A 13,315-nucleotide genomic window follows, 5' to 3' on the forward strand; every position below is an offset into this window, starting at 1 on the left:
TTCACCTTGGTTGACCTTTTAACTGCATCGCCCCTCGTATATAAGACGTCCTCTGTTATTGGACGCCATGGATCTGAAGAAGCAGCAGGGCTGTGAAATGCGTCATCCTATTGGTCCTCGTTTGTTAGCCATGCCACGTCACATCACTTCCGGTGCGACGGTCCCTTGTCTGCGGTCCATCGTGAGACGCACGCCGCCTCAAGGATTGAAGTCTCCCCGTTTGGTTGCCCAGTTTGCTGTCATATTCCATCTACAGCTCTTCCATCATATGTGGACAACCTGAAAGCACCAGACTACATCTATGTACATGCCTATTATCTATCTGCACCTGTGAGTAGCCATTTGGCTGTGTATCTTTATTTTTTATCCATTAAAACGTTACATACTGCACTTAGATCTGGCGCATACTTGTTTTCCTTGTTTATCACTTTCAGAGCCTGCTTCTGCTTTCTGGGACTGCTGCCGCTGAGTGTCTTTTGGACTAATTTATGAACTTTTGCACAATATTTTGTGACAAACCAGCCACTAATTTTTTACCACGTGTGTATTCCTGATACTTAGAATTACCAGCCACTGTAGTCTGTTACCTACCTTCCCTTGCGCCATCTGACAATTTATTTACATTTTCGTTCTGTGGAAGAAAGGCTATTACACACTCTCGATGTGGTAAGAGCAGTAAAGGTCTATCTGAAGGCGACAGCTCAGATAAGGAAAACTGTTGTTTTGTTTGTGCTGCCAGATGGCCCCAGGAAGGGGCAGGCATCGTCAAAGTCGACTATTTTAAAATGGATTCATCAAGTTATTATTCAGGCCTATGGCCTGAAAAGGAAAGTTCCACCTTTTCAATTAAGGCACACTCTACCAGGGCAGTCAGTGCTTCTTAAGCAATGCATCACTAGGCTTCTATGACTCAGATCTGCAAAGCTTCAACTTGTTCATCAGTGCATACATTCACAAAATTCTATCAGGTGAATGTAATATGGCAGAAGGATGCCACCTTTGGGCGCAGTCTACTGCAGGCAGCAGTTTAGATCCTTACGTCTGATGGCGGCCTGCCTTATTGAATCTCCCTCCTCTCAGAGGGCGTTGCTTTGGGACATCCCACATAGTAATTACTATGGCTGCTCTGTGTCCCGTGATGTACGATAAAGAAATTAGGATTTTTATAACAGCTTACCCGTTAAATCCTTTTCTTGGAGTACATCATGGGACACAGAGGTCACTCCTCTCTTGTTGGGATATAGGTATATTTCTAGGCTACAGTACTGAGGTACTCCCTGTATGGGAGGGGTTATATAGAGGGGGACCTCCTGTTTTTAAGTGTACCAGTGTCCATTCACCTATAGGTGGCGTATAACCCTCATAGTAATTACTATGTCTGCTCTGTGTCCCGTGATGTACTCCAAGAAAAGTATTCGACAGGTAAGCTGTTATAAAAATCCTATTTTTTTTTATTTCTTTCACATTCACTTTACTATCTCTCCCCAGGATGTCCAATGATGGCACTCTTCATCCATTTCATTTTTTATTTCTTGTTCACATTTTTTTTCACCCCTATTTACACCTTCACAACTGTCCTTGGTCAGTTGAAGCATATTTGTCAGACATTTATACACTGTTCGTTTTACCTACCTATACTCAATCACATATTTTTGTACCATGTTTTTTCAGACCAGTGTTGGTCAGATTTCCATACATGGATCACTCCTTCCTCCTGGCCGGTTCCTGTGCTGTTCCCCTGGTCCAGGTGGGATGTTCTTGCATCACCCTTGGGTCAGACTTTGTCACTGGCAACCCTCACATCCATCTTGTAGGCTGGCTTTTTACTCTGAGCCGACATGCGAGTATCAGACTTCTGGCCTCTGTTATATTTTTTTGGTTACCCATATAGGGATCTTTACCCCCACACATCTTTTATTACTTTTATTCACAAAATGTTTTGGCAACATACTCCTGATGGGTGGACATGAGCCACGAAACACGTAGAGTTACTATATATCAGTCTGATCCTTACATTTTATATCTATCATGCATGTCCTAAAATGATTGGTCCCCAAATGATGTGAATATTTTAACATGCTAGGACAGGGGGTGAACTTACGGGAAGAGTCATTGATGGCCTACATAACCTTTATTTCTTTATCATACATCACAGGACACAGAGCAACCATAGTAATTACTATGTGGGTTATACACCACCTATAGGTGAATGGACACTGGTACACTTAAACACAGGAAGTCCCCCTCTCATACAGGGAGTACCTCAGTTTTTTTGCCAGTGTCTTAGGTGTTGGTCATGGTTATAGATGTGCTAAAGTAGAAGCTCCACTAAGCGATTCCTGGCAGGATCATAGAGCTATGCCATACTATCAGATCCATTCAAAGTGCCATAAAAAAGGCCAAAATGAATGGCACCCGAGCCTCGAGGGAGAAGATCGAGGTTCTTGCCTACAATGCTCCTCTTTTGAGGGCTGGACCCTGGCATCCGACACCTTGGTTACATTTATCATACCAAAAGGTTGCTCTGGCAGAGTGATATACAGGTCCAAGGGAGAGGAACCCCATATACAAAAGGGACCCAGTCCTTGAAGGTCTGCCATGATATACTCACTGTGATGGGTGAGCAGCAGTATCCTGCGGTGGGAATGGTAAGTGAGAAGATCCTAAAGAGCCTATGCTCAATTATGGACATCCCTATTGAGTGGTGTGTCTTGCCTTCTGTTGCCACTAGACGGTGTGAAAGAACATGCTAAAATTTACATTACCATGCTTTCCAGTTCCTGCCCAGTGTCAGTGCCTGGTTTCAGCTAGCTCTGCAACCATCAGAAAGGGTTGGGGATTTCCTGCCTGCGGGCGTTGGGTCCCCCTGGAGCTCCCCCCCCCTCCTCAAAGCTATCCTGATCGCAGGACCACACTTAGCGCGTGGGAATTCATCCCTTTTTAAAGGTGAGGAGGGGGAGAAAATTCTAGGATGTTGGGGGAGCGTGGCTTAGCGGCCAGCATGCACAAGGAACACCGTGCACAGTGCAAATGCAGGGCTCAATCCCTTATAAATTGTTTTAGTCTGCAAACAATCTGGTGCCTGATGGAAAAGAGGACACAGAGCACAATAGCACATGTGGGGCACGTAAGCTGTATGACCAGTGGACACACTCATTCTTAAGGCATATCTACTCTGCATCAGGCTGAGCAATTATAGCGGCATAATACTCATTGCTGGACTAGAGCAGTGGATGCATGGTGTTAGTACCTCTGCTTTTGTGCTTAGGACTATATGTTCCCGAAATACAAGGGGGAATTCAACAGGGAGAAATGCAAGGGTGCTGTGGTCAGGGTCTCAGGATCCTAGTCATGTTTCCACAGTGCCATCTTCCCCTGAGAGACCTGAAGCGACAGGCCAGGGTGAGCCATTCAGGCCTTCAGTTGTTGCAGCTGCTTCCAACCTTTCAGCCTCTGCATATGTCACTAAGGAAGATTTGGCTTCAGCATTAGCTGGATTGGAAGGGAAAATAGCGGAGATGATCGCATCTTCTTCCCAGTCTGGGAGAAAGCACGATAGATCCTTCTCCCCTGCCCCTGACCTTCCAGTATTAGAACATGAATGGGCAAGAGATGTTGTTTGGGAGATCAGGAAAAGAGGCAGGCAGATGTCTCCCCCTCTGAGGTCTCAGCCTCACAATCTCAAAGAATGCTGGTTCAGTCCCTTATGGAGTTAAGTTTGGTCTGGGTATTAAATGCTCCCAGCAGAGACAGCAGAGGCTTCCTTTTCCTCTCTGGGCTCCCTAAAGCCTCCACAGGATCCTCACGCTTTTCCTGTACATCCTTTACTGGAACAGCTAATATATGCAGACTGGGATCACCCAGCTACGCATTTTCTTCCTCCTAGAAAACTTCTTCTTTATCCTATGGAAGAGAAGTTCACTAAAAAGTGGAGTTTGCCGGCAGTTGACGCAGCTATCTCCTCTGTTCATAAGAGTCTGACCTGTCTGGTGGACAATGTTCAAGTGTTTAAGAATCCAGCTGACAAAAGATTGCAATCTTTACTTAAAGCCTATTTTTCATAGCTGGGGCAGTGGCACTGTACCAGTGTCCATTCACCTATAGGTGGGGTATAACCCACATAGTAATTACTATAGCTGCTCTGTGTCCCATGATGTAAGGATTTTACAGGTAAGCCGTTATAAAAACCCTAATTTTAAAAGGAGGGAAAGGATCCTGCAGCTCCTATAAGCTACAGACCAATATCACATTTAAATACAGATATAAAGACTGTACCTCAGGAATATGTTAGAAAATTTAGATCTATTGTAAAATACGTATAGGCACATGAACAACCAAGGATCTGTTACGCCGTGCTGATTTGACCTGATTTACCCGATTTAAAAAAGTATTATCAGGCAATTATTATTTCTCGATTAGCAGACTGGATATATAGTAAGGGAGTAAAAAGTTGGGTAGAGATTGAAGTGACACAAAGTAAGGTTGATTTAGGTAAAATGGTTTGGATTCCACAGGGTCATCGAGATTTGGCTAATAGCACAAATCCACTGACTAGAAACACTTTTAGGGTATGGGATGGTCTTTGTAGAGTATATTATTGGGAATATAATGCACCTCTAGTTTCATTAATAGATACAAATTATTTTAAGCCAGGGAAAGATGATTATTTGTATTTTGTTAGATGGGCAAAAAAAGAGGTTATATAGTTACAGGATGTGATGAAGGGGAATAGAATTTGCACGTTTTTTGAAATAAGAGAAAGGGTAAGGGAAGGTTGTCTAGAAGTGCTTTTTTAGATGGATTCAAGTGTATGTAATGGATTTTGATAAAAAGAATATTTGAACAATAATAAAAATAAAAAGATAAAATACAAGTATAAATTAAGACCACCCCAAAAAAAAACTAAATAAATAATCAGAATGACATCCATCACGACAGAGCTCCCTGAGGCACTTTGTTTTTGGAAATTGACAAATGTAAATAACCCCATGGAGAGGTGGTTCCATTAGAAGAGGGATTTCCCAGCTAGAGAACCACATTTAAATAGGACTTTACAATACCTCTAAAATACATATACAACATTTTCATTGTCTTTTTATTATAGTATGGCTATCAGTCTTAAAAAGTTATGTAACTGCCTGAGCTGAAGAACGGGGAGAAAAAGAATTCCCCGTTCTTCTGTGTGGCAGTGACACTGATCGTCTGTTCCCTGATATAGGGAACGACGATCAGTAATGTCACACCTACAGCCACGCCCCCTACAGTAAGAATCACTCCCTTAGGGCACACTTAACTCCTTAGCACCCCCTAGTGACTAACCCCTTCACTGCCATTTTCACAATAATCGGTGCATTTTTATAGCCCTTTTCGCTGTGAAAATGACAATGGTCCCAAAAATGTGTCAAAAGTGTCTGATGTGTCCACCATAATGTCACAGTCACGGAAAAAATTGCTGATCGCCGCCATTACTAGTAAAAAAAAAATTATTAATGAAAATGCCATAAAACTATCCCCTATTTTGTAAACGCTATCAATTTTGCGCAAACCAATCGATTTTTATTTTAAAAGGTATTTTATTTTAAAAGGTATAAAGGTCAGAACGCCCCCCTGAAGACGTATTACGAAATGATCGTCGGCGGCGTAGCCTGGTCACGTTTTTTGTAACTGATCTCCCATCATCCGACCCTGTGAGCTGGCGAGGCGAGAGGAGACATACGCCACACGCGAGTTGAAGCTTGTGCCTCTTTTTTAACAAAGCCTGCAGACCCAGTGCCGGGATGGGCACCTTTTAATGTAAGTGGCCACTTGGCCCATGTTTTGTTTTATACCTTTTAAAATAAAAACCGGTTGCACTATGGAGCTGTCTTTCTATTTTATGTTCCATCTGTGAGACTGCTTGGGGAGGATCTGCCTGTATCAAATTACTGGAGGACGCATCATATGTTTGCAGGCATTAATCTGCACAAGCGAGTTTGACTCTCTTTTTAATTAAAGGAGTCTAATCGCTTTGGTAAGCTCATTTATTATCAGCACTTTTGGGTGTCGGTTGCTTAATTGGTGGAAGAAACGATTTGAAGCACTGTTGTCCATGAGAAGATTGCATGTCTATTTCTTGGATTATCCAGATGATTCATCACTATATCAACTAGTGGTTTATCTTCTTCCTAGGAACTGCATGGACATTACTATTATCACTATATTATTGGAATAATTTTTGATCTATGGTTTTGGGAGCACATCACTCTCTATTAGAGTCTCTCACGAGAATCTTTTTTCTTCTCTATTATTCACTTAACAAATCTTTGTGGATATTGCTATTGGCATATGCATTTTTATTATTTTTATTTTTAATTATATCACATGAGTTTTGTAATTGCTTATCAATCGAGTGGTCAGTATTTATATTTATATATGTATAGTAATTTATACACTTCTGACACTTACTAATAGGTTTAATATATTCCTATCACACTAGCGCCCCCTACCATCCACCATTCACTAAAATCAATGAGGTATTACTTCTTTCGTTTTTAGGGGAGCAGCTCCATTCAAATTCACTATTTATGCTCCACATTTATTAATTAATTTTTGGGGCGAAAATTTTCTCTTTACCAATTAACCCTGTGTGTGCCCAACATAAAAATTCCAACACTTTCCAGGAAGTATGAAGAGGTGGACAGTCCCTAACGCATTTTCAAATTGACTAGTAAGCCTGCCTATCATACTGATGTGCCCGAAAGTTGGTTCAGGAATTTTCATAACAGACTGCCCTCGAGTTTAGAGCTCTCATGGCATTATAAGTGGTTCTAAAGTAATTTTTTTTTAATGTTTCTGCATTAAGGTAAACAATGCACCCCACTAACTGTTCCACCCCCCTCATCCCAAGACGAAGACGATTACCTGGCTCCTCTTATCACCTCCAGCACTGTCTCAGCTGTACTACTCCTCTTTCTTCATGGATTCAAAGTAGACTTATGACTGAAAACAGAAGAAACCACAGGCTCCTGCTGCTGTCATGCAAACTTCTATGAGGAGGGAGCGAAGGGCATGGGCTTACAAATCTTTAATTACTAACAGGTATACAATACTCTTTTTTTTTTTAAATAGCTCCCTTCTGACAGGTATACTTTAAAGCATATGCAGTGTGTGTGTGTATATATATATATATATATATATATATATACACACACACACATATATAAAAATCACAAAAATTAAAAATGTGGGGTAGGCATACCTTGCAAAGCCTTTGGATATGCTGTAGGTGAAAGCAGGCAAACCAGGGGCTGTCCAAACAAATTGGTGAAATTCTGTAACAACATGGCAAGTAGAGTCAATTCCAGAGCATAGGTTCATTATTTTAGTAGAGAAAACAATCTTAAAATTCTAGAAAATTCTAGAGAATATTGAAACTCACCTTTTTACAAAATATTTCTAACATGAATTATTGGTAGAACTCCAAACAAAATACAGTGCAACATGTTGGTATAATATAAATAGATTTTTTTTTAGCAAAACCAGCCCTTACAAAAAGTGCAATTACATCCAGCACAACATTAATGAGCACAGCTGTGGGAAAGCTAATTTGAAAAAGTCAGCTTTCAGTAGGCAAATGCTATTTCAGCTAACATTCAAAATATGCATAACATGAAATTATGTTGGCTTACTGATAGTTTTTATTGTGGCTTAAGATCTCTTTTACAGCACAAGAAGATAATTTTTGCACAATTCAGATCTTTTTCCCAGTAGTTCATTGGATACACAACAGATGTCTTCCAACATTTCCCTCTGCATCTAGGTATATGCTATGCTCTGCTTCAAGGAGGTGACACTTTAGGCAAATAAAAAGGCACAGCTCGTAGTGCCTACACATATCAGGTTTGTAAACAATAATAATAGGTGACAGTGAAACAACAAAAATTCATTCTTAAAAGGGGTTCTAAAGGTTTGTTTTTTTTATTTTCTAAATGTGTTTGTTTAAGCTAGTGCATTGTTGGTTCACTTACCTTTTTCTTCGATTTCCCTTCTAAATGTTTTTTTTCTTTGTCTGAATTTCTCACTTCCTGTTCCTCCTCAGTAAGCTTGCCCCCATCATCCGAGCCGTTCTGGCTGGGGGTTAGTCACAGTGCTCGCCCCCTCCCTTGGGACTACATCCCTGCGGGGAGACGCTGTGAACGATAATCGCGATGCGACATTATGGCGGACACATCGGACACTATTTTAGGACCACTGTCATTTATACAGCGAACAGTGCTATAAAAATGCACTGATTACTGTGTAAATGACACTGGCAGAGAAGAGGTTAAACACTAGGGGGGAGCAAAGGGTTAACTGTTTTCCCTCACTGTGTTTAAACTGTAGGGGGGATTGTCTCACTAGAACATGACAGAGATGACTGCTCCCAATGACAGGGAGCAGTAGATCCCAGTCATGCTGCTAGGCAGAACAGTGAAATGCCTTGTTTACATAGGCATCTCCCCATTCTGCCGCTCCGTGTCACGATCGCGGGCCCCCGGCAGACAGAGTCCGTGGGACATGCGGGCACGCTCACGGAGTACACGGGGGCGGTAACGTGCCCACTGAGCCGCAATTTAATGGGGACAGGTATGCCCATTTGCCTAGCCATGCCATTGTGCCGACGTATATCATCGTGTGCTGGTCGGCAAGGGCTTAAAAGAAATCCTGATAAGTGTACAATTATCTGGCTTGAGATAAGTTGTGAAAGTTGTGAAAGTTCTAGTGTGTACAAGCTATGCTACATATCACTGAAAATGTATCAATCCTGATGTACTGACTACCCATCATTTCTTGAGGTCCTAAAATGTCAGGACAGTTCAAATACCCCCCAAATAATCCCTTTTTGCAAAGATGACAGTCCAAGGTATTTAGTGAGAGGCATAGTGTGTTTTTTTAATTTTTTTTTTTTTACCACAGTTGTTTGAAAAATGAAGACACACTTTCCCCACAGAATTGTCATATTCACAAGTTATTTCTCACACCTGGCATAGGTAAACTTGCAATTACACCCCAAAATATATACTGCAACTCCTCCCAGGTATGGCGATTCCACATGTGTGAGACTTTTCCACAGCCTGCCAACATACAGAGGCCCACCATCCAAGTAGCACCGTCAGGTGTTATAAAGACATAAAGTACACATTTAGTTTCCAGACTACCCATCACATTTTTGAAGGACCTAGAGCACCAGTATAAGAAATGTTAATATGACAATAATACAATCATTCTTGACAGGTTATTTCTCTCACACAGCATATGCATACTTGCTACTACAACCCAAAACACATCCTGCTACTCCTCCTGAGTATGGAGAACGTTTTCTCCACTCGGAAAATATATTCTGGAGCCCCTCACATATGTGAGACCCCTGTGCTGTCTTTAATTCCAGTAATACAGTGGCAGGGCAAACTATCGGTTCAGGAGGCAGGAAAAAAGCAAGGTCATTTAAACAGGCCGAGGTCAATTCACGCGGAAGGCAGAAACGTGGTCGGCACAGGCATAGTCGATAAAAAGTCTGGGTCATACACAGAAATAGCAGATAGTGGAGACTGGAAAAATATCTTCACTTCACATATACTTCACTAATAGTGTAGTGAAGTGTGATAGATCTGATAGTACTCTTCAATACAGAGGCCTGGCTGGGAGGGTCATTGGAGACAGTAGTATCAAGTGTTATGGCAAATTATTTTACTTGAACATACACAATTTTTTGGGGGGTTTGCAGCCTGTTTGGGTAAGAGGAAGGATATCGAGGACGGATGGACGGCAGCACACCAAAGAACTCTTGAGTTGTCTTTATTGAAGGAACATGAGCAAACACCGCAAATGCACAGCAGAAATCAATAACAGCCAACGCGTTTCACACTTAGTGATTATTCATGGCCTAAGTACAACTAAAACAAGAACCACTTAGCATTCAGGAGAAAGATCAAAACTCATCTCTTTTGATACCAAAGGAGACAGGAACAACAAGCGCCCAGAGGCGATTAAGTTTGCATGTGCCGCGCTATATAAGTTTTCATTCATTCATTCATTCAAAAGACATGTGACCCGAATTAGCCACTAGTGGAGGAGAGCCTATGAGTAGAGGCAATACTTCAGCTGTGGCAAAATCAGAGTGCACTTGTGTGAATGAAAGGAAGCAATGAAATTCATAAAATCATCAGGTGCAAGTAAATCACATGTCACTGAAATAATAAACAAGGCAGCAGTGAAAAAAAGTGGTGATACATTGATATTAATGCGTATATTGATTCATATGTGGAATACGAATATGATGAAAATTATATAATATAATGTATATAATCACAACGTGGAAAAAATCCCCAAAGAAGCTGCAAGGAAAACGCTGGTTCCTGTAGCTACTAAATAGAAAAACATATGCTAGAGTAAAGTAAAAAATGTGCTGTGGGAGCGATAAAGAGTGGGCTCCTAATGTAAAATATCTCCAAAACAAAGGGGAGTATAATAGATGAGTGTAGCACATAAATGTATGAGCTTATCTAGTGACCAGCAGGTACTGTGTGAAATAGTGGCTATTACCTAGCGTGAACATTGCTGGCGTAACTGCAGAAATTGTAATAAAGTTTATGCAGAAAAATTATGTGGAGAAATATTTGCATAAAGCCTAAATAAAATGAGTGAGTGTTCGAATGAAAAAGATGAAAATGAGAAGTTGGTAACCTGTGAACTAGTATGTATTAGTGCACTGAGGATACATTGCAATCGGGTGCCCGATAAATCGTATCGTATGTGGGGAACAGTAGCGGTGTATAGCCTCCCAGTGGTCATGTAAACATGAACTAGTGAAAACATATGGAGGCAGTCTGTTCCTAGTAGTTGGTGATACATACAGGCTGGTGTATAAGCATAAACTAATATTTTGTTATATGATGCTTTTGAATCTTCTGATATGGCCCACAGATTCAAAGCAAGGGGTTACCTGGCCAAAACCATCAATAGGGCACTTTCAAAGGTTAACCTAATACCCAGGTCCGCTCTCATGTGTAATAAAAAAAGAACACTCCAAAAATGTACAGTCCCTTAACAATACCATTCCTGTTTTTTCTACTCCCTTCAGCCCAGAGTTTGATGGTATTCGACGCATTGTCAACAAGTATCTACCGATACTTCACAATGACCCAGCATATCAAACCATTCTGGCCAAGGGCATTAAGTCAGTCAGCCGAAGGGCACCTACTTTAGGGAGCATTTTGTCACCTAGCCTGTTTCGCACTAACCTCACAAAAGAGAGTTGGCTCACATTCAAGGGAACTTTCAAATGTGGTCTTAAGGGATGTAGGTATTGTCCCCATATTAAAACTGGACCAGTAGTACATTCTTGTTCAGGCGACAGAGACCACAACATCAAGAAGTTTATTAACTGCAACACCATGCATTTGGTTTATGTTATTACCTGTGATCTCTGCAATTTGCAGTATGTAGGACGCACTATTAGAAGACTTAAAGACAGACTTAGTGACCACCTCTATGACATAGAGAAAGACCATAATATGAACGTGGCCCGACATTGGAACCGATTACACTTCAAAGACACCTCGAGCCTACACATACAGAGCATCGAGAAAGTCATCTGTCCGGTCAGAGGGGGAGATAAATTCAGGTTACTTTGCAAACGCGAAGTCTTCTGGATATTTTTTCTCAATACCAGAATTCCCGCAGGCCTGAAGTTCCAATGGGATGTTTCCCACTATTATGACTGACACAATCTATCCCCCGCACCCGGCCGGTTCCACGTCCTCATTGATGCTTTCTCTCTGTCTTACATATGTTTACCATGTCGCTTATCATACTGCACACCTGGTCCCCCTTCAATTTACATATACTGTACACTCCTCTCTCCCTCTCCTTGGTACTTTTGCGAGTAATGCATCCAATCAGCTATTTTGTATTTTCACCTGCATTTCTCACTCACCTTGCATTCAGATTTCTATCTCCTACCAGTAAGCCATCCATGCCCAATCAATTGCTACCCATATAATGATGTACAGGCATGTATATATATACACCATGCACCTATGGGTAAGGTTTCTTGGCCTATATGTTCATTTTTATTACTTTTTAGACAGAGTTATAGTAATTAACTGCTATAATGTATTAATTTTATACAGCAACTCCCAGTTGTCTAAAAAGTTTCTGCTGCAACTTTCATATTTCTCTGTACACTAAGATACCTTTATATTAATGAAAGAATAATTGTTTTTCTTTCTTTTTACCAAGTACTCTTTTTTTATACACGGCTGCACTTTGTACCCGGCCATCTGGGTTATTTAAAAAGGGGGGGTTCTCCTTTACATGCATACAATAATGGTGTATTTATCACTCTTTATATCTAAGGACAGGAGGATTGTTACATCTAATCTTTAGTATCGGATCACTCCAGGTCCTTTAAATTCATGTATCTGTTAGCTAGTACCTACCATACTGTATTGTATTTCATTTCCCCGCCTTACACTACAAATATACTCATACGTACGCACATATGTGCACATGCGTTCATGTGCATTTACGTGCACGTTTTTCTTTGTTAGCTAGTACCTACCATACTGTATTGTATTTCATTTCCCTGCCTTACACTACAAATATACTTATACGTACGCACATATGTGCACGTACGTTCATGTGCATTTACGTGCACATGTTTTTTCTTTTTTACCATGCACCATCTAACCCTCTTTGGCCGTGTCCATATATTTATTCTATTTTTAGATTTGATCTCATTTTTACTTTGTGCAAGTGTTTTGAACAATCATATAACAAAATATTAGTTTATGCTTATACACCAGCCTGTATGTATCACCAACTACTAGGAACAGACCGCCTCCATATGTTTTCACTAGTTCATGTTTACATGACGACTGGGAGGCTATACACCGCTACTGTTCCCCACATACGATACGATTTATCGGGCACCTGATTGCAATGTATCCTCAGTGCACGAATACATATTATTAGTTCACAGGTTTACCAACTTCTCATTTTCATCTTTTTCATTCGAACACTCACTCATTTTATTTAGGCTTTATGCAAATATTTCTCCACATAATTTTTCTGCAGAAACTTTATTACAATTTCTGCAGTTACGCCAGCAATGTTCACGATAAGTAATAGCCACTATTTCACACAGTACCTGCTGGTCACTAGATAAGCTCATACATTTATGTGCTACACTCATCTATTATACTCCCCTTTGTTTTGGAGATATTTTACATTAGGAGCCCACTCTATCGCTCCCACAGCACATTTTTGACTTTACTCTAGCATATGTTTTTCTACT

General features: G+C 40.8%; 1 protein-coding gene across 2 annotated transcripts in view; it reads right to left on the reverse strand.

Annotated features, from left to right (window-relative positions):
• The window catches only part of SCAI (suppressor of cancer cell invasion), a 1,073,481-nt gene that overhangs the window by 111,410 nt on the left and 948,756 nt on the right, over positions 1-13,315 (reverse strand). For both annotated transcript variants that reach the window (XM_040324877.1, XM_040324876.1), the window contains one exon: positions 7,238-7,310. In XM_040324877.1, the coding sequence (XP_040180811.1) occupies positions 7,238-7,310 (73 nt within the window). The remainder of the gene's footprint in view (positions 1-7,237; positions 7,311-13,315) is intronic.

Source organism: Rana temporaria, chromosome 9, assembly GCF_905171775.1.
Source record: "Rana temporaria chromosome 9, aRanTem1.1, whole genome shotgun sequence".
Classification (NCBI taxonomy): domain Eukaryota; kingdom Metazoa; phylum Chordata; class Amphibia; order Anura; family Ranidae; genus Rana; species Rana temporaria.